Genomic DNA, 22,690 nt, shown 5'->3' on the forward strand with positions numbered 1-22,690 from the left:
ATTAAAAGCAATAAAGACACGGGAGAGAGGGAGCAGGAGATGACTGAGAAAGAGAGAGACAGAGTGTAGGAAGACACAGATCTCTCCCAAAGGAGTTTAGACTCATTGGGAGCAGGCAGTCGGAGACCATGCTCGGAAGGAAGCCAACAGCCACAATTATTCATTGTACGCAATTTGGAATCGGATCAAAATAGAAATTAGAAAACAGGAGGAGATGGGGGGAAAAAAGTACAAGAAAGTATAGCTCTACTCTAAAGTCAGTCTAAGAAAAGCCCCAGATAGGAGAAAAGACAGACGAGTACTCTCCACAACCCTCTGGGTAAGATGTCCAAGTCCTCATCCCGTCTAGGTCGACCTGGATCAGCAGGAGTCCAGAACTGCAATTCAAGAAAGGACCTCCAAGGTAACCGCTCTTGCATGCTGCGCATCGGAGAAAGGCTGATGCGAGCAGGCAGCGAGGGGAACTTGGTCCAAAGACCCTTACCAGCACAGAGCCAGCACCAAAGCAAAGCCTCTGGCGCAGGACAAGGACACATCGGAGCAGCAAAACTTGAGAGTGAAGACAAAGCCCCTGAGCCTGCAAAAAAGTACTGCAATGAAGGTAAGATGGTACCTACAAATTAATATAACGCAGCAAAATGTGTCAGACAATATAGGGCAAGTCACTATTGTATTTTAAGTTGTACTTTGTATTGTATTTTACAAAGTGAAAAGTCTATTTTATTTTGTATTTTAAGTTGTACCAACTTGGACTTCAAGATTGAGAATATTCAAAACACACACAGTCTCACAGTTCAGAAATGCAGTCTATGTGGATGTCTTTATATAAAAATATAAATATTAAATATGAATATATATAAAACCAACAAATTGGTCAGTGTAACAGGCAGAAAATTCATGAGAATTCTCAGCTCTCATAACTGAACAGAGGTCCAAGAAAATAGTGTTTTCAATTATTGACAAGTGGTGGGGCCTAAAGTCCAGGTGGCACAAATACCTGTTACCTGTGTGTATTTCTCACAATACCATTGGCACAACTTTTTTCTATGTCCATTTCAAACAACTGTGGCTTGTTGTCCAGAGTGGCTTACATATAAACAAAACAGGATGTTTCTATAATTTTAGCTGGCGCGGCTTATATACAGGTGCGGCTTATAGTCCGTAATATATGGTAGATTCTATATCATGCTCTGCATTTGCACAGGAATCAGAAGTATTTGTCTCTTACTGACATGTTAGCATTTCTACACGTTCAGGTTTTACAGCGTCCTTTTTCCAACCCATTCCTAGTCTTCTTGAAGCAGTCAGCGAATGTAACTCCAAAACACGCGCCCATGAGTCAAACACCCCAGAGCAATATGTGTGTGTCTATGTGAGGTTTGTTTGGGTGCACAAATAGACCACTCCAGCAGCATGTTATACACTAATTAGGTAACATATAAGTCATATGCTAATGTGTTGCTACGTGCACGACTTTGTAGATGAAGTCAAGAGTGATTAAAGATTTGAATTTATGCATGACATCTCCCAGGGTTCACTAGTTAGGATGACTTTATTAGGTCACTGTTTGGGTGATGTGGGGATTTGGAAGTGGTGACTATACATTTGAATTCCAATTCATTTCAATTACAATTGTATGATGTCCAGATAGAACATAAACAAACAGGTGAGTGAAGTGACTAGATTTTTTTTTTTTTTTTTTGGCGAGACGCAAATCGCAGACTAACTGTTTTGGCGTTTTGCTAGTTTGTGCTGGTAGAGTTGGGTGTATGCGCCTTTATGTGCCCTTGTGGGCCACAACCAAGCCATGTGCTATCCTTCATTTGCATAAAAATCAGGGTGGTCTAAGTGCAAACCTGACTAGCTATCCCCCTCACACACACACACACACACACACGCACGCACACACGCACGTACCCATGCACGCACACACACAAACAATCGTGTCAGGGCTCTTTTTTACGATGACGACGCTTATAATCCGTTCAATTCATGTTTCTGAGAGATTGTCCCATGTTGGTGTCAGATTTATGAATAAAATACAATGGCATCCACCACTCACGATTTAACTCGATCCACATGGCAGGCAAATGTGACCCAGATCAGATTTTTTTTTTTTCCCGAATGCGATCTGTATCTGATTTTTTATTAGTATTATTTTTTGCAAAACGACCTCAGTCAAAATGGTCAGGTTTCATTTTTTTTCTCTCTTTGCACTAAAGGGGTTGCACTTTTTTGTTGCACTTGATACATTGACAATAAATCTGAATCGAATTGAACTGAAATTGTAATACATTCAACCCAAAATATTACACGCAGCAGTGACGAGATGCTTGAGTAGATTTCTCCAAATATGGAAAAGCCTTACCTCATTTCTCCAAAATTGTTATAACTCCTTCCTGGACATATAAGATGATATAATGATAAATTGATACACGCTGTTCTATGTTAACTTGCATGTCTCTTTGGAAGATCCAGTGAAGCATAGCGTGTCTACCAAATTTACAAATAGGTCCAACTAAATCATTGGCTCCACTTTAAAATTATGATGCATCTGCATTAATAAGACTACTTTCTGTCATCAAATCAGGTGTATTGGGAACGAGGCTATTTCGTGGACTGTCACGCCAGCTGAGCGCAAATCTACCAAAAACTGTTTTGGTGGTATGTGTAGTGTCCCTATGTGTTCCCTTCAAAAAGATACTCCAGTATGTTCCAGGCTGAAAAAGAAAGAATGAAAGAGAGGAAGTGACAGAAAATTTGTAAGGATCAAATGTTGTGGTCCAATGAAGAATCAAAGAAACGCATACTGACTACCCTTTTTGGGTTTAGTACCAAAATAGTCTAATTGGACAATTGATGGAGTGACTGTCCAAATTATTAGCCACATATCCACACAGTGCTGCCCTGCACAGTAAAAAAAAAAAAAAAAAAAAGAAAAAAAATACAATTCCCCTGCGGGGCTCCACTGAACTAGATCAATCAGATCTACTTTGTCAAGGATTAGGAAGGAGGAAGCAAGAGGAATGGGGTGGGCAATTGTGATTGTACATGTAGCATCAAGATTGTAAACAATCCTTTGTCACCTCAGATTTTCATCTTCATGAAAAATCATACGTATACTTTACTGGTAAGGATGTGGGCCAATCCGATGAGTGTGTTTGCTAAGGTCTTGCACATGTATGCTCTGCCAAATGTGCAGCTCTCAATTTGAGGATTGTAGGTTTGATGCCCAACTCTCCTCCAGCTTCTTTGAAAAATCCTTCAGGTGAACCCTAAAGTGGGTGAAGGAAGTCATGTCTTGAGTACTGTAATTGTACATACAGTCTTTTAATTCAACATTGAGGATATAAATTTGATGCACAATTTGTCTTCGCGGGCCACCTAAAATTATGTAGTGGGCCGTAACTGGCCCCTGAGCCTTGAGTTTGACACACGTGTTGTATAGCTTCAAATGCTACAGTAGAACACTAATTTGGGTATGAAAAGTTATCAAAAGCAATATCTTATATTTTAAATGTTTGTTTCACCTGTGTAGAGTTTGCATGTTTTTTGTGCATGTGCTTATCTTCCTGGTACTCTGCCCCCCGCCCCCCCCCCCGTATATTCCACTATCTACCGATAATACTGATATCTACTGTATGTTGTATGTTCAGAATTGTCATTGTCAATAAGTTGAATGTGATATGTGATTGTGAATGATTGTTTGTAAAATTCTTTGCGATTGGTGTCTTGTCCAGGTCTTATCACTTTCTTTGTATTTAGTTTGCTGTTTCCATTCCGTTCGTATTGGTTGAATGAGATGGCGATGCAATGTCCCATTGTTACAGATTGCATTACATAATTCATTTTTGTGATTACTGTGAAATTGATGTGCTGTGAGACTGTGTGGTTGAATCGAGGACATAAGAAGCTGAAGTGACAACATTAAGACAAGATCTCACTATGTGACCTTTCCAGTAAAGGACTGAACGTGACAAGGCAGTCATGAGTAGTCTCTGTTGAGTGCATCAAACACTGCTGGGCCTGAATTTCTTCTTCAAATGTCACTATAGCCCACATTTTTGCAGAGGAATGTGTGTACTAGAAATTCAAAGCCATCAGTTTATGCTTCGTGATTTTTTTTTTATATTGTTATATTTTTTTCTTTTTTTTATATTATTATATTTTATATTTTTATATTTTATATATAGATATTTATATTTCTATCATACATCATACATTTCAGATTTCAGCGAAATTAAATTAAAAGACATTTAGTGCATTGTGAGTGTACTTGTGTTCAAGTGATTAAGTGTTGAAGAAAAGAATACATTCACCGAGAACGAATTAATACCAAGATGAAGGTTTGCTTGGTCTGTTTTGCTTTTCTGGAAACTAGAACAGCTTATCTCCTTTGGGGGGAAAGAAATATACCAAATAAGTCCAGTTAACCAATTAGCAGAAACGGCTTGTGATCAACAATTTGGGCTTTTCTACAAATCCAACAGCAAATTCCATCTATGATCAACTCCTTGAGCCCAAAGAGTCTAAATCACTGTCTCAGCCTTTATTTGCAGACTTCTGAGTGGTGCTTCCAGGGCTTAATGGGAGATACTTTAAATCAGCAATGGAACCTTCTGTTCAATCCACCACACATCAGCAGATATTTATGTAGGGTACATGCATGGCATGATGTGGTATCGAGGGATTTAAACCTTCAGGGATCATTTGGAAAAGAGGAGTAACATTTCGGGATTACTTACGGAGCAACGTGCATACTTATTTCCTTTCCTCAGCATCTTGCCCTGGATTTTCGAAACTCAGTGGAAAAGGTGTGAAAAGGACAGTCTTGTCAAAGCCTGAACGTTTGGGGGAAACAGTGTGTTACTCATTTTGTAACAAAAATATTAAAGTGGTAGTCTCCTGGCTTGTTCCACTTTGTAATAACTTCCCTAAATAAAGTTTCAAGTAACCTTGATACCACCTTGATACATCAAACAAAAAATGTCATTGTAATTTACTTTATTCTTTTTCTCGGTCATAGTTACAATGTATCTCTTCTGTTCTTTATTTCTCTCTGTCTCTACATTCTCACTGTCTTGCCTCATCCTGCCATCAACTTTATCCATCCTAGGCCATGCAGTGTCTATTCCCGCCTCCTCTTCCACCGTTGACAGAAAAACTGAGCATCAGCTCCCGAAGAAACATCACATGAACAACAACCTTCTGTGCAACCCGGATGGATCTCCACGCTCACCTAGCACTTTACCCCGAAGCCACGCTGCCGACAGTAGGGACAGTGAGATAGAAAGCCTTCTGATGCAACACTCCGAAGTGGAGAGAAAGAAGGAAGTATTCTTGGATCACCTGAGACAGAAGTATCCACACCATGCTGCCATCATCTTGGGACATCAGGAACGCATGAGAGACCAGGTACGGAGTTGATTTATTAACCCGAAGAATAATTAAGTTATTAGTTCAAACATTAACATGGTTAACTATTGTTTTTGTAGCGTGCATCTTGAGTGAATGTTTTTTTGTTTAGTGATGTGTCTCATGTTGCTCACTTCTGCCAGCTAGTGGCAACTTTCTGCTATTGCCTATTCAAAAGTAAAACTGGAAATAGCAACATAGTAAGGTAGAATTAGGAAACTTCTCCCACATTCTAAAGACATGCACAAGAGTCACCAAACGTTTTGACACTGGGCAGTACTTGACTACTGCTAAATGCAAAGTTTTATCCACTTTTCTGAACAGTCTAATTCTTAATTAGGCCTACGCTATGTTTAGAACGAGGCTGCAGGTTACATGGTGACTTATGCATAGAACAAGACCGCAGGTTACATGATGACCTGTACTCTAAATTGTTCATAAGTGTGAATGTCATTGTGAATGTTTGTCTATTTGTACCCTGTGATTAGTATGATAGACTAACTAAGATATACTGTGTGGGTGCGTGTGTGCGGTTGTGCGCGTTTTTATGCGTGTGTGTCCATGCGTGTGTTTGTGTGCGTGTCAGTGTGTGCAAGAATGTGTGCGTGTGTTGCTGCTAACATTTTAAGACTTCCTTCCATTACTGAGTCTTGTCGTGCCATAACGTGAAATATGACAGTTGTGCTGCTCGTCCAACTGGTACAGCCAGCATTATTTGCCGAGGTGGAGTTTTGTTGTCACAAAGAAGAGGTGGGGTTTGTCAGTCCATCGGATTTTGGACACACAATGCAAACATACATCCACAGTTTAGACTCGAGCGCATTCAAAGCCAAGGGAAGAATTTGGGGGGTTTTTATACTAGAGTTACCTGACTGCTAAAAATTGGAAGTGACGTCATATCTGTCGTTAGGTAAGTTGTTAGAATAAGATATTATGTGTATGATTTGCTGTCTTCCAGAGAGTTTTGACAAACTTGCTTTGTCTGGCTTGCATGACACAGCTTTACTTGAAGGATGTGTAAAATGAGCTGACAAAAAGTTTGATTGTTTTTTTGCATGCATACATGTGGCTCAGGCATTTTGCCTTGCTAATTCTCTTATCCACGTCTTAATACTAACTTGTGGTAACGATGTTAAAGTATGTGCCAACTGTCTCAATGTCTTGTGGTTTCGATGTTTGTTTTGAACTTTGTTTATTTGTAGTGAGTCAACATCAGGCTGTTGGTATGATCCCGAGAAGGTCATTATTTACCTGAGGTCATATGTGTCAGTTGCTTTATCTTTCGTTCTTTCTTGCTTGATTGTGACATCTCAAGTTATTCCATCAGTGTTTTTGTTTTCCATTAATGTGGGTTTCTCTATTTGCTTGCATATAATATGGGTGTAGTTTTTGATATCCTGTCAATTCAATGTTCTAGGGGTGTAGTCCTATGAATTACACTTGTCTGCATCCAAAAAAAAAATTAAATTAGCTCAATTAAATATTTTTTAGATCAGAAAGAAAGAAATCTAGCTTTCCAGAAGTAATTGATGTTATTACTTTTTTTCTTAGCATTAGTAGATGTTTACTAGATGCGTGTATTAAATAGATGGGCAAAAATCTGAAAAACTGAGTAAATATCCATGTGCACCCTTTGAATCAAATAATAGTGATCTTCTATATTGTGTGCCAATTACATACAAATACTCTTCTACTTCAAAGTAAACAAGTGAAGTTTAAGTCAAGCTAGTAATATACGAGCCGTAGCTAAGAACGGCTTGTTTACGTGCACATGTTTACAGCACACATCAAATGGGCACTCGCATTTGTAAAATGAGGGTACAAATCTACCGAACAGTAAACCGCTTTAGGGCAGAGCTATGGCTGGGCACAATAAAGAATAATGCAGTGAAGGGATGAGGGACCCTTTTTTCATGTCATTTTATTGGCAATCTAATTCAGTGGATTAGTGATGATTGTCGTGTTTTCTAGAGATCTGTGAGGGGCTCGAGGATTGCTGCTCATAGCCCATTGCAAAGTCGTACAGTGGATTGCTGAAAATAACTGTATTTAAAAAAATAAAAAATAAAAATAAAAAGGTGGAAAATGTTTTGTTTTTATTTTGGTTTGTTATTGAAGTAAAATAAATATCCAAATTTAATGTAGGGATTTTTTGTTTTAGAGACTGGTGAATGTGACCTTAACCCATGCATATATTTTTTTTTTGTAAAGTTTGATCTGACGCCCTTTCCTCAAATGTTTGTCTTTGAGAAGGCGTGCTCGATGTCAACAGTTATATGTACCAACACAACTCACTTTAGCCAGTAAATTAAACATGGCAGTCTGGGCTTCAAGCCCAAACATATAATCACAATTGTTTGAGTAATTCCATGTGACAGCTGTCTTGCATTTGATTTAAAAATGTCTTGGCAGGTATTTAATTTATTTCCTCACAGTTGCGGATCTAATGCAAAAATTGACTTGTGTTTTGCATTTGTTCATTGACGTGTATTGGAGAATTCATTTTTAGTTTTCAGCTGTTTTCAGCTGGGATGCGGGCCTTGCCTTGAAGGTGCTCGAGATTGTACGACAAAACTGAAAGCATGGCACAATTTAGCTGTTTTGAAAATACCTGCTTGATTACATAATGTCTTTTTAAAGTAAGCGCTCGCAGCTCTAGATTATAATCAGTTCATGTTTCTACCTGTTCATGCCACTCTTTTTAAAATATAGGAACAATGAAATGATGTAGAATTTTCTCATTGTGTTTACTGCATGCTTGTGTTTCATGTAGTTAAGAAGTCCTCGACCTCCTGAAAGCACCATCTGTGAAGGTGTGTTGGCTGCAGAGAACATGTCTGATGCAGAGTCACTGACCATGACAGTTCCTTTCTCAAGGGGTTGTAAAGCCCGATCGAGTCTTCCGATTGGACGGTCGAGCGGTCAGACAAGAGAGTCAGTTGGTACGTCGATACACAAATGACTGCATTCCTTCACATCATGTAAAAAAAACATGTCAGAAAATATTTGTCAATTAAATGGTTCATTTTGATTGTTCAAAAATTTTGAATACTCTCCTGTCCAGGTGTGCTGTACCTTCAATATGGAGATGAGACAAAACAGATCCGGATGCCTGCAGAGATCAACAGTGAGGATACGCTGCGGGCTCTCTTTGTCACCGCTTTTCCTCAGCAACTCACCATGAAGAAGCTTCAATCTCCCAATATGGCCATTTACATCAAAGACACACGTCGCAATGTTTACTTTGACCTGGAGGACATCAGGTAAAGCGATCAAGATATTACTTAACACAATTAGAAGCATTAAAAACATCTCAGAAACATCTCATTGAGCCTGTTTGATATTTGCGTATGGGGTGTTTTTCTCTTTGTCTCATTTTGTCCTTGTCAGGCAAAATAAGCTTTGTAGACGGAAACTTCTGCACCACAAATCCAGCTCTGTAAACTTCACACAGGCATGTCACATCATGTGTTATCTACTTTCAGAAATATTACATCCCACTCCTGTTTGAAGGTTTATCATAAAGATCCATCACATGTTTTCAACCGCCACACTAGGCCTACCAACACAGAAGGAAGGGTGAGTGACTCCATACAGGCTCGTTCACAATTAGTGTTTATTCAACAATTGGCCTTTCTTTTTTTTTTCCAAACAATGGTCAATCGAAAGTATCACGAAGCTGTGATGTGATTTCAAAACTATTTTAACAACACTGTTACTCTAAGTGATTAAAAGATTTACACATGCAAAAACGGGTGTAACAGGTTGAGTATGATTTCCAATAGTGTCCTTGGGGGGGGGTTTGTTAAAGGGTCTGTTAAAAGGTCTGGGTTTACCAACCACACAAATTCGCATCTACTGGAGTGAACACAACATCTAATGAGTCCACATAACATGAAAAAAAAATGGGGTCAATGAAAGTTAATTTGGTTTTTTTAGCCCCCCACAGTAACTCTGAGAGGATTTTTATTCATCTTTCATGTCCTTGGGGCTGCTGAATTATAAATGTTTACAAAATGCTCAATTATATACTATCACTTGGAGCCAGTTGTTGGGATTACTGAGAATTTCTGTCAGTAAGGGGGGCTAATTCTTTGTAATTGTGAGTTCCAAGCTTTTGACGCCAACTTGTCTGTCAGATAAGATACTGAAAGAAAGCAGCCTCCCTGTCAGTTTCCCAAACTATATACTGTCTTTTTTAACTTTTTCTTCCTTTGTCCGCAAATAAAACAAAATTGCAAAATTATACTGACTTGGGCAGTGACCCAATCTTTAATCTAGATATTCCGCAACTAATTTTCCTGATATTTTTCAGCTTTCATGCCGCCATCATTTAAGTTAATGGTGAAATGAATAGGAATGAGCAAGTGCCAAATGGAATTTACTCAATGATTGTGTGCTGTTGGGTTAAATTTGTACAGTGACATTTAATTGCCCGTTCAAAAGATTAATAGAGCAAAAGGAGATAAATTGCATTAGATATAGCCAAGCTAACATGAAATCATTTCCACTATTTGAGGGAGACTTAAAATAGAAACTTATCTCGACCAAATTTGAAACATTGGGTTTGGAAAACAATCTTAATTTATAAACTCCAATTTTGATAGTATAAATATGTACTATTCTAGTTCCTTTTTGTATTATGTCTAGAAAGATTTCATACCATTACCATTTTGTTTTGGCAGCTCTCCAAAGAAGTACTCTATGGTAGCCACAGTCCAGTCCACAGACTGTCATCGTCCAGTCGTGGTACCCTCCAGAGCTTGCAAGGCTCCATGTCCCCGCCCATGGTGCGTTCCATGCCCTCTTCTCCATCCAGGATGGCCTACAGTGGAAGAAACACACAAGGCGTAGTGGGAGTGATGGATGCAGGCAGCACCACATTGCCCCGAGACCGGCTATCAGCCACAGGACGATCCAGCAGTTTATGCACCAGCAGCAGTGCCATACTAGAGAGGAGAGATGTCAAGCCCGGTAAAATAAATAAATCCACATACACACGTGCACAAGCCCTCTTCACGAACGCTAAATTGATCCAAGAAATTCTTTGGATTCACCAATTGGCCAATGTCTATTCTGTGATGTTTTCGACATATGGGGATGTTTACAAGTCTAGTATTGTTATGTGCCTTAGATGAAGATGGTGGCAGCTGCAAGAACATGGCCCTGGTGTTGCATGGGGAGGGAGGCACATATTACCCAGACTCCTACTGCTCATCCCTACAGGACGGAGGGAGGAGTAGTTTTGCCTCTTCACATTGTAGTGGTTCTTTGTCCCACGCTGGAGAAATGGTAGATGCTGGGGTCGCTGGGATTCCTGCCGGCTTACAACAGTACCGTGCATCCGTCAAGCCTCTGATGGGATACGGTGACATCACGGAGTACCAGATGGAATCCTTGCACAGGTATGCAGAAATTTGAATGACAAGTTCTTTTTTTTTTGTAATGAGTGGTGCAGAGATGGAAAGCAAATTTGTTGACTTTATTTCGGAGGTGCATTCATTCATCAATGTCTGTTGCTCACTTGTTTTGTTGCTTCTTACAGACAGAAAAGTAGGAAGTTTGGTGAGAGCCAACTTCCTCAATTAGCAACCCCGCCTCCCTCCCCACACAGATTAAATGAAGTCAGAATGAATGAGGGACAGATCATTGGAGGCGTGGGCCTGGTCTCACCTGAGCGGATTTCCCCAATTCGTCGATCCCTGCGGCGAGAAAATAATGGAGCTACAGTGGGGGTTATAAACAGAAGCAGAGGGAGCGGTTCATCATCATCCACTTCATCTGTGTTTATGGACAACCCACTGGGACAACCAGAAATGCTGATTCAGGGTCACATGACTGCCTTTGAGGCTCAAAGGTGAACACAGATATGGATTTTCAAGAACCCCATTTTTTTTGGGGGGGTTATATTTAAATCAGTTAATTACCTAGGAAAAATATAGTAACTTTTATTTCTAAAAAATATTGTTTTTCAGTGAGAGAATGAAGGCAATGGAGGCGCAAATAGCCAGTCTTGCAGGGCTGGTTCACCAAGCGTTGTCTGTGGGAGGAGATCTTCCAAGAGATAAAGGCCCGGTCAGGTCTGTAGTTGTGTGCGTGTGTGTGTGTGTGTGTTCTTTATTTATTTATTTATTTATTTATACTAACGATGTACATATGTACTTGCAGTGGAAGCGCTGGGAAAAGTCACCCTGGTGAGTTTTTGCTAATCTACTTAATCCTCATTACAATCAGACAATTGTGAGTTGGTTGACTTTGCAAACACAGTTTAGCATCTTCTAATACCTGTCATTTTGGAAATGAATTGTTCCCGAGTCCAATCCATCTTTCCATCACAAGATTAGGATAATCAGAAAATAAAATGATTATGATTGTCATTTTTTTATGTCCAATGCAAATATACAATATTTTGTTCAAGCGTCAAGGTATCACTGTACAGTAAAAGTACTGCTTTATTCATTTATAAAGCAAATAGCTACATTTGTTGCATTTGACATCATTTCAATATTGTCTCTTTGGTTTTCAACAGCTCCACCTGAGCCACAAGCAACAAGTACTGTAGATGACGTGATCAGCTCTGCCTTCTTAGCTCTTCAGGCCCCAACCACTGATAATGAGCTGCAGCAGCACTTGCTGCAAGTTAAGAGCAGTGTGTGTGAACTACGACTGCAATTAAATCAACTCAGACACCTACAGGTAATTGTCCGTCCTGGGTCGTGTATCACCAGTATTCACGATGAATTCTGCCTCACAATGAACCTGTCACTGTTATATCACAGATATCACAACAGCAAACCATGAAGTCCATGTTGCAGACGGCTGGTCAGGAGCTGGTAGTGTTGTTGTGTGATCGCCTGGTTCAGTCTGAGGAGAAAACAAGTGGACGAAGAGCTGCGATGGAAGAGGAGAGGATTCAATATCTTGCTTCAGAAGAGAAAATACTCAAACAGCTTAGGTGATATTTTGATCACTACGCGTTAAAACAATATTGTTTCAACAAGTGTGTAGTTGAAAACTGACAAATTGATGAAATATTGAAGAAACAAAAGAAGACATACTTACTGAAGGTTTTTATTAAATGTAACTTGAACTTCCTCTCGTTATGGAAAAAGGAAGCTATTCAAATTTGAATGAAATTTATTTTACAGTACATGCGTCGGTAATAGCATTTTTTTTTTGTTGCTTATATTTTATTGTTTCTGAAGTGATTATTTAGCCTTTTAGAAATTCCTACACACACTCAGACTTGACACTCAATACTTTAAGAGCACAGCTAAAGCTCATCTTAGATGGCAAACATGTCACAATGCCCGAACAATCCAGGCAGAAAGAAAATGTGAAGTAACATACTTCACAGTAGAGTCGGGACAATAGAAAATGATTTGTCATGATATGACAACAGTCCTCAAACAAGAAATATAAGTCAGTTAAAATGACATAGCGGCATTTAGAAAAGTATTCTTGACTGACTACAGCTCCTGTGAACGGAACAGTACACAGCACAGGGAGAAGAGTTGCAGAAATTAAAGCGAGATAATTGCATGTGCCAGTGTACTGTATATTTCTCACAGTTGTTTTTTTTGTATCTCCATTTCTCAGTGAACTAGAGGATTATGTCAACCATCTGCAAAAAAACACGGTATCACTCCCTGGCCAGTTGCCAATCACTCTAAAAGATGTGGAAGAGGGGGCGATGAACCTGCGCAGAGTGGGGGAGACTCTGGCCATCCTTAAAGGTGAATGACTGTAATGTAAATCCATCCATCTTTTCGTTTCACTGATGGCATGAGCTGAGATTTCAGACACAGGAAATAAACAGTACCAATGTTGGTTGCAATGATGGGTTATCTGGGGGGGTTTTTCCCTACAGGGGAGTTTCCAGAACTGCAGGTAAAAATGCGTTCGGTGCTTAGGCTGGAGATAGATGCAGTTCGTTTTCTGAAGGAGGAGCCTCATAAAATGGACTGCATGTTAAAAAGAGTCAAAGCCCTGACTGAAGCTCTCGGCTCTCTTCGCAGGTATTGTACTGTTTCACATTATATTTGCTGTTACCACATTCAAATTGTAAAATGTTATACTGTACATTTATTGTTAACAGATGTGTCTCGGAATCAACTTCCCCATCTAAAGGCACCCAAGTTGAATCCCTGCCGACCCAGAGTCCTCAGTCCTCCCCACAACCGCAGCCTCGATCTTCAGTCAGAAGCCCTCAACCCATTCCATCATCTGCTTTATCTCAGCCTGAGCTCAACTATGCAGCCTCAGCCTCCCCAGCCACAGCACGCAGAGTTAAGACGACTCAAGTCACTGTAATCCAGGCCCACCAGCACAGCCCACCACTGAACTTCACCCATGGAAGAGATCTAACAACTGTGGCCAAGGTACATGGTCCACATTTTGAGGTGTGAACACTGTTTTCTATGCGCACTTTGTCTTTGCGGGCCACATAAAATGATGTGACTGGCCGTATCTGGCCCCAGAGGCCTTGAGTTTGACACCAATGTTATGGTATAAGAAGTTTGGATTGAATATTTTGTGACAAATATCATCATGTGTCGTGAAGGTAAGCCCTCGTAGCAGAGAGGGCAGCCCTGCCCTGCAGAAGAGACCTTCTCCTCTCCAGTCGAATGAACTTCACGGATCAAGCATGCCGCAAACAACTCAGGAGAATCACACAACAAACCAAGTCAAGACTTCTTTGGAAACCACTGCCAGACCTATTGAGGTGAGTGTTACACCTACTGAAAAAATAATAATAATTTAATAATAATAATTTCATATCTCAAGTATATTTGTCATCATTCTGGCCCTTTTTTTTTTTTTAAGCAAAATGATTTTCTTTAAAAATATAATGTTCGCATACCAAGTATTAAAAACGTTCTTAATTATCTGCTAACCTTGATTATTCCTAATGTCTTAATAAGCTTTATTATAAAATGTGGCGTCCATGATGACTATTAACTTGACCGTTTGACAGAAAACTGAACGAGAATCTCCGGAAGGAAGTCTGAGTCAAGAAGCCAGCAGCGTAAGCCAGCCAAGCACCCATCAAACAAATCAGCCCTCAATCGCCACCAAAAATTTAAACCAGGTCCTGCAGGAAGCCAAGGCCATTCTGATGAATTCCATTCCTGATCTGAATGTATCAGATACAAAAGTGGGTCACTCGGACTTGGCTTCTGGAGACATGAATCCCCATACTGAGATGGCCAAACCTCTGGACACACTGCAAGGTTGACTTTGATTTATATGAAAATTATACGCACATAACCTGAAGTAGCACAAATGCTCACAAATTTTGAGCTGTGTGAATTTGTCAGAAATTAGGTCAACAAATCTTGTGGTTCTTTCCTGCAGACTTGCTGTCTGGAACTCAGCATCAAAAGCCAGCACGGCAAAATGATGAAGTGAAGCCCCCAGGTAATAAATAAAATTTGTATTTTTACATTTGGATCAACAATATCTTGGCTCTGTGATGCATTTGCCATGTTTCCAAAAAAAAAGGACAATAGTTCTAAGAATTTTTTGTACCCACACATTTTGGGTGGGGGTCATCTATTTCAAATGACTTTTTTTTTTTTTTCAAAGTCCTGGACTTCAAACACAAATTTAATCTTACGGTTCCAGCTGTATTAATCTACAATGCAATGGAAAAAAATCTATTATAATACCGTATCTAATATCTCAGCCATGAAACAAGTTCTTGATTGCATTTAGCTTCTCACGCAACAGTGGAACTGCCATCTTCAGCTTCTCCATCAGCCTCTCCGGGACCCAAACGGGGCATACGTCCACAAATGGAAAAACCTAGACGCTCCAGTGTAGAAAAGAAACAGAGTCCTGATAGAGGTGGCCAGTCTCCTCCAGTTGTCCCAAGAAGGTATTTATGATGATGATGATGATGTTTATTTTAAAATTTTCGAAATTTATTTGACAAAATCCAACACCAAAATCAGACATGAACCAGCAACAACAGGCTAACGATACCGTAAGCTAACGTGACATGAATACAAACAACAAGCTGAGAACAGGCCTGATGTAACATTAACAGTTATTCAAATAACTATAACATAAATAACACGTTTATCAAACCATCTGTGTCACTCCAAATCATTAAAGCCATCGATGGAGTTCGCCCTCCTTTATGTAAACAAGTCCGACGTCAGCAGCGAGTTGCAATTCAAATTTTTCCACAGGCCCATATAACAATATATAAACTATGTATGAAACAACAATACAAAAACAACAATTTTATCGAACCATCCGTGTCACTCCAAATCTTTAAATCCATCGGAATCTTCGGTTTGTGTCACTTAAACAAACACACACACACACAAAATTTCACACATAAGTTGCTCCTGAGTATAAGTCGCCCCCCCACCCAAACTATGAAAGAAAACGCGAATTATAGTCCAAAAAATACGGTAGGTTTGAAATAACTAGTAAAAACTGTTCAACTATTTCTCTATTTTTCAAAAGTGAAGACAATTTGCAATGCTCAATTTGTCTTTGTGGGCCACGTAAAAATGTGGCGGGCCGTATCTGGCCCCCAGGCCTTGAGTTTGACACCGATGGTCTAAATTGTCATCTCTATTGTGAAGTTGTTTATTATATCCTTAGGTCTCATGCAGCCACTGTCGGCCTAACCAATGAAAGAACTGGAGAGGTGATCTCTACTACCATGAAAGAATCTGGTGGAGAACAGGTGTGTGGTTGCAGATTTTTGAACTGTATTTCTTAACAGAATTTTCCATGCTTCTCACATCTTAAGGTAAAAAACCTAAACAAAACAATAAGCCGTTATGGACTCTACTTTCGTAGACAGACGGCGGTGCGCTCAGCGTAAAAACTTGCAAGCTTTAAATTTGTGCTCATGTTTGGGAATTTTGCAAACTGCACCATGCTGGGCATTTCCGAAGACCAAGGTTATTTTGCGTTCCGTGCCTGCACCTAACAGTTTGGTGACAGAAAGTAGACTAAACCTTAAACCAGATCAAGCAGGACTACGTTGTGGCGTAGGTGGTGTCACGCGAATTTGTTAGATTTGAGCGAAGGATGACTGATATGTGTCGTGGATGGGCTGTTTATTTTTTCACATTTGTTTTTTTAAGCTCTTCAAATCTCACTGCACATAGTATGATAAGTTAATCGAGTAATATCTTTTTGAAACAAATTAATTAAATAAGAAAAATAACAAATTAATTCTGTTCTGTATGTTTAATCTTTTGAAGGGTATTAATGAGAAGGAAGCATCTGTTATTCCTCAACCCAAACCTCTGAGACAACCACCGGAGGTCAAACCCAAACCCAAACCTTCAGGCACCACTCAAGCTATTGCCTCAGAAAATATGGATGATAAGGAAGATGACAATACTAGAGTCCTGAAAGAACTTCAGGTATGTGCATTTCATTGAGTTTGTCAATTGAAGCTCACATGTTTATTTTGATACCTTTTGTTTAATAAAATACACTAAAAGCTTTATTACACCCTGATGTCACTCACACAAAAACTGTCCCAGTAACATTCATCCCTTTACTTTAACATCTTTTCCTCTCAAAAAGGCATTTCAGAATCATACTAAGAAACTTTCAGCCTCTAAGCATGAGCCAAGAGATTGAGCCTAAGGTATATAATAATGATAACAATGATAATAATGATAATAATAATAATGCAAATTTAAAACTTAAAATAAATTATTGAAAAAAGTACAATAATTAGCATGTTTGTCAGTAAGCTCTTTTGAGAACCTGTAGTGTGGCGATGAAAATATTCTGCTCATGAAATTCCAAATATTGAAGTCAATCTAATATTTGCAAGGAGCGTTTTAAGTTGTCATAAGTACAGTAATGTTTACATGAACTTTGAAGAATTATTGCAATTGTATGACATGGAGCGACGTGAAGTACGTCGGCTTTAAAGGGACGGTAAAACGAGCCCAACATTGGCACTCTCTCTTTCTCGCTCTCTCGCTCTCGCTCTCTCTTATATACATATTACCAATATCAATAACACACATATATACATAAAAACAAGTATATATGAATAGAGATGAATTATTCAATCTCCATTTCCTTTTTTTTTTTTTTAGGTGATACTAGAAACATCAAGCGATGATAAATGGCTTGTTGAAAAAAGTCTGGTAGAAGGACAACAAAAGATATCCTCAAAATCTGGCCAGAAGCACATCCTTTCAATTAGTACCACGTCAGCACCTCATTTACAACCAACTAATGGTTGTCTTGATAACCATTCAATGATTGTACCACAAGAAGTCAATGAATCTAGAAAAGGTCCGATGTCGACGGACAGGAAAATGATGCTTAAAAAGGGAACGATAACAAATTTAAATAATTCTCCAACCTCACAATATAATGATCGACAGAAAATGGAGGAAGTTACAAGCCCAGATAATGACAACACTTCCAGCTTAGCTCTAAGGTGTAACCAGGAATTCCTATATACAAAAAATAAGATGTTGACAACAACAACAATCACCTCTCTGGAAAAAGATGATATACAATCAAATGACACAGCAATACCTGATCAGATAGATACAAATGATGCCAAACAGGTACCAACTGAAAAGTCAAATTGTAATAAAACATTACAAAAAGAAAACATTACAAAGTATTCTAAACAACAATTACTAAATAGCACGCAGGATACAAAAACACAATCAGATGAGGTCAAGTTGCAGCTATCTAGAGAGAAAGAACAATTCCCAGAAGAAGAAGAAGAAGGAGGTAGTTTAAGTCCCGATATTGTTGATGATGGGGGACCTCCCCCTCCTCCTCCATCTGGTAAAATTGCTCAGCAAATCTCAAAAATTAGAGTCAAGTGTAAAAATCAAGATCTGGACAAGATGAAGGGCTCAGACAGAAAAGAGAAACCACTGTGTTATGAGAACCAAGGTTTTGAGAACAATGATTCCTGCAATACCTTGAATGAGCCTTTGGACTTAGAGTCAGATTTTAAGCGTCTATCAACTATCTTCGAGTTAGAGGAGGATGTTGACCCAATCGTTTCTCCAGAAGGTATTGTGGAAGAGGATGAAATTGACGATACTAAAAACATGTCTGAAGAAAACAAAGTCTTAGATGTCAATGACATTTTAGATCATGGTCAATATTCTAAGCACGATCAGCATACAGAAAGCTCATTTGATAAAAATCAAGAGAAAACTAAACCAGAATTACTCAAAAATGTAGAGACTAACCACAAATTCAACTTATCCAAAAATAAACTGTCAGCGATTACCCAGGCTATACGATCAGGGTCTTCAAAAACAAGAAAGAAGAATCTTGAAGCGGGAGTCCATAAAGAGGACATGGTGATATTTGAGCAAGACCCAATAAAAGCAACCAAGAAGCTGAATAAGGAATCAAGCAAGTTTACAAACCACAGCACCAAACAATATAAAAATAAAAGCGACAAAGGTGCTCTCATTCAAATTAGCTCACTTCCTGTTGACGTGAAACTAATATCCAACGGCAAGTCAATAGACGACGGAAAAGACTTGTGCAAGAAAGCATGTCAACCAATTGGCAATTTAGAGGAGACAATCAAACTGTTGGAAATCACCATGGACAGCATAAAAACGCCTCCTTCACCTCCTCCCGAGTCCATTGACAGAGCTCATCTGTCAGATGAGGTCAAGCAACAGAGAGATGGAACCCCATCAAAGAGGCCAGCCTCTCAGATCCTCAAGAACTCAAATTCACCCCAAAGCAAAAGAGTTAAAGCACAGCCTCCGCCTAACTGTGTGAAATCCTCCACTAAGAAACAGGTCTGACATTTACACTAGCTGCTTTGCTTCATTGGTGATGGATGGGCTCTTTACTCTGTGCATTTATGTTGTTTTGTGAGTTCTGGTCTGATTCCGGCGTGGTGGTGCACTGGGTAGCACGTCCGCCTCACACTTAGGAGGGTGCGGGTTTGATTCCACCTCCGGCCCTTCCTGTGTGGAGTTTGCATGTTCTCCCTGTGTCCCCGTGGGTTTTCTCCGGGTATTCCGGTTTCCTCCCACATCCCAAAAACATGCTTGGTAGGCCGATTGAGCACTTCAAATTGCCCCTTGGTGTGAGTGCGAGTGCGGATGGTTGTTTGTCTCTGTGTGCCCTGTGATTGGTTGGCAACCGGTTCAGGGTGTCCCCCGCCTGCTGCCCGATGACGGCTGGGATAGGCTCCAGCACGCCCGCGACCCCCGTGGGGACAAAGCGGTTCAGAAAATGGATGGATGGTCTGAATCTTTACTGGACTTTTAACTATTTGGTGTTTTAGAGTACAGATTATTTCCTTTCGTTTTATCATGAGTTTCTATTTTTACATCTTTTCTTGTCTTTGCTCAACATCTTGACATTACTTCATTTCTATTTAAAATAGCTGTTATTAAACTGTCTACTTTTATTCATGAATCTCTCTCCAGACTACCACTTCTTGTACTCAGCGAACTCACACCAGGTTACATCACTCTTCTGGTTCACCTGAAAAGACAACCAAAGTGCAAAAAGAGGCTTCTCCCAAGCAACCGAGCCAGGTAAATATTCAGCTTCACTAAAAAATTTTTTTAAAAAAGCTAAACTAAACTTGCTCTATTTTTTTTTTCTGACTTTTGCTGTAAGTCTTCATTCTGGCATTCCCCATTCAAAATACACTCAATGATTTCGCCATCTGTATCTTTGTAATCCTGCATGTTCATTGGACATAGCAATTATTCCTCAATTTATCAGCATCTACTGAGTTGTGTCAAAAACATTTTGACCAACACAATCCAAGTGTATCACTCTTTGTCTTCTTTTGCCTTTTAGTAGTTGGCAAACATTCCTGCCACCTTCTGAAAAGGAGTGTGAGGCTGCATATACATGACACAACTTCCAATCCCTACACTTCTAATATAAAAAATAGACATTTAAAACTTAAACCCCATGAAGTTCATTCACTCTTAGCACAATAATCAGCTACTTGTTCTCGCATGTGTATGCCGCCACCTACTGTACATATGCCGTCAATGCAGTTTACTCAGACAAACCTTATATACAAACATATATATATATATATAACAAACAAACGCAAGATAGGCAAGCATGTTTTCTTTTTCTGTCAGTGACAGACTGCAGTATATCAACTATTTTGAGCTTTAAGTGGTTTACTTTAATACTTAATATCCAAATTTGTGGGGTATATAGTGTCCACAAATACCAAACATCCAGAGATATATAAATGGATAGATAGATGGACAGATGAATAGATACACACATTTTAATTGGACAACATGAGTTGTCATTCCCCTTTGTTGACATACAGTATTCCTGTTTGCAGGCTGACAGCAGAGGCATAAAAGCAACTGGGGATAGTAACCATTCAGTCGTTGCTTTGCGTGCATCTAAGATCCCAGCCTTGTGCCATAATTCTGGAAAACACCCTTCATCTTCCGCCTCTCTGTCCACTCCTCACTGCTCAGATGCCACCGATAGCCTCCAGACCTTCTCCTCTTCCTCCTCCTCTTCTTCTGCTTCATCACCCACAGCTTCTTCTTCTTCCTTTGAGAAACACTCATCCCCTTCTTCCAAAGCCTCCGTGTGCGCTTCCCGTTTGTCTTCTCCTTCTGGCACTCCAAGGTCCAAGCAGGCGCGCTTTAACCCCACCTCCTGCTCATCAGTGCTTAAAAACTCTGAAAGTTCCCCAGATTGTTTCTCGTCTGTATCCTCCTCCCCACTTCCTCACAAGTCTCTTATCCCTTCTCTGAATTTGAGTCGTCTGCTCCCCTCATCTAGCAAAGCATCCCTCGCTAGCGGTGACCCGGCGACCCCAAGACTCACCCAAAGAGGTTCTCGCAGCGGCAGCGGCAAACATCAGAATCGTCGCCTCACGCTCACCACCGCCACCGCCGCCATGTCTCAGCTCACCTCTTACTCTTCATCATCGTATTCCTCGTCATCGCCATCCTCCTCCCTTTCGCCCACCTCCTCCTCATCCTCTCCACTCTCTCCATCTTCCTCCTGCAGCCAAACATATGTGTTCAACCCCAATTCACCCAATTGTGGCAAGAAATTCAGCCACACCCAACACACAGTGGCGGTGGCCACAAAAGAAACCGTGTGATGGTTTACTTATGACACAACATCACAATCCTAACACAGTATTGCATGCAAAACTATCATTGCAGCACTGATATTATGCTTATATATGAGGATTTATATGTTGAATATAGATGTATAATGCGGACTTGTATTACTATATATTAATTTGTTGTAGTTGTGATGTTTGGCACCTTTCAGTAGGGGTTAATGGAGGGTGTCACTTGCATGATTTGTTTGGCAGGTTTAGCTGAAAAAAATACAAATATACAAATATTCTATCACAGATGATGGCACTATTTTACTCACTAGTTTCTTAATTGTTTGAGGTAAAGTTATTTTTTATGGTTAGATAGTGGAAGGTATGTTTTGCCTATAGATATTTTCAGTTCCATTTCAAATAGTGCAACACAGTTTTACCCCTAAAGTTTTACAATCTATAATTAATACATAGAAGTAATTGGTTGGTTAAAACATTTTTGTTAAATGTTTCAAAATATGCATTATTTTTATTAAGTCCGTGTGCAATTCTATAGTATTTTTATTCTCGTTTGTATTTTATTAGGGTCTGCTTGGCTGTAATGCACAATTGCGACCAAATCTAGGCAATACTCTTAAGCACATGCTCAATGCACTTAAATTTCATTTAACTGTCGAAATGTTTCTTTATTTTTCGGTTTTTTTCTTTTTGAATTTGAAAATTACAATTTAAATGTGACATTATCAACCCTAACCCACGATAACAAAACTTTCATTTAGGTTTTTTCCTTTTCCAAATCTCCCTTTGGTTTGCTCATTTTCTTCCCACCATCCATCACTTGTTTGAAAGGATTTGAACCTTTGGAATGGACCAAGAATGAAACTGCCTTATATATGTTTATATGATAAGCCAGGCCGTGATGCAAAAATATTAGATGATTATTAAGTATAATGTGAGCACAGTGAGTGTATGTGTGGGTTTTTTTTACCGGCTAATTTAATTGTGTGACACTGTCAAGTTGTTTACAAATTCTGATTGGGATGATGAATATACAATGGATTGGGCACAACTCTATACCAAAAAGAGTAGGTCCAATTCCAATTCCAAAGACTTGTTGAAATATGTAAAGGTCAGGTCTTTATGTTGTTGTTGTTTTTTTTTAGATTCTACTACCACATTAAAAATTTAATGTAGCTATTGTGTTCACTCAGTTGTTTG

General features: G+C 39.4%; 1 protein-coding gene across 6 annotated transcripts; it reads left to right on the top strand.

Moving 5' to 3' along the window:
• The first annotated feature begins 42 nt into the window (after positions 1-42).
• LOC147046422 (uncharacterized) lies at positions 43-21,350 on the top strand. Of its 6 annotated transcripts, XM_085930120.1 has the most exons (25): positions 43-601; positions 5,117-5,415; positions 8,189-8,357; positions 8,480-8,678; positions 8,901-8,994; positions 10,101-10,389; positions 10,550-10,820; positions 10,961-11,272; positions 11,391-11,495; positions 11,584-11,609; positions 11,945-12,111; positions 12,195-12,370; positions 13,015-13,151; positions 13,286-13,433; positions 13,514-13,817; positions 13,979-14,140; positions 14,393-14,443; positions 14,516-14,648; positions 14,773-14,835; positions 15,133-15,295; positions 16,036-16,120; positions 16,647-16,811; positions 17,505-19,202; positions 19,842-19,952; positions 21,190-21,350. In XM_085930120.1, the coding sequence occupies exons 1-25, from the start codon at positions 325-327 to the stop codon at positions 21,205-21,207; spliced, it is 5,622 nt and encodes a 1,873-aa protein (XP_085786246.1). In that variant the 5' UTR covers positions 43-324; the 3' UTR covers positions 21,208-21,350. The 6 variants fall into 6 exon arrangements, with proteins under 6 accessions (XP_085786246.1, XP_085786242.1, XP_085786244.1 ...); XM_085930116.1 differs by having other exon boundaries at positions 14,393-14,648; XM_085930118.1 differs by having other exon boundaries at positions 14,393-14,648; positions 15,166-15,295.
• Positions 21,351-22,690: the final 1,340 nt, after the last annotated feature.

This window comes from Syngnathus leptorhynchus, chromosome 14 (genome assembly GCF_054491065.1).
Source record: "Syngnathus leptorhynchus isolate UIUO chromosome 14, UIUO_Slep, whole genome shotgun sequence".
NCBI lineage: Eukaryota > Metazoa > Chordata > Actinopteri > Syngnathiformes > Syngnathidae > Syngnathus > Syngnathus leptorhynchus.

Coding starts and splice junctions, on each gene's coding strand:
- LOC147046422 (XM_085930116.1), top strand. CDS start 325: ATGTCCAAGTCCTCATCCCGTCTAGGTCGACCTGGATCAGCAGGAGTC. Junction 14,649..14,772: donor ACCTCTGGACACACTGCAAG/GTTGACTTTGAT, acceptor TCTTTCCTGCAG/ACTTGCTGTCTGGAACTCAG. Junction 16,812..17,504: donor GAGTCCTGAAAGAACTTCAG/GTATGTGCATTT, acceptor TTTTTTTTTTAG/GTGATACTAGAAACATCAAG.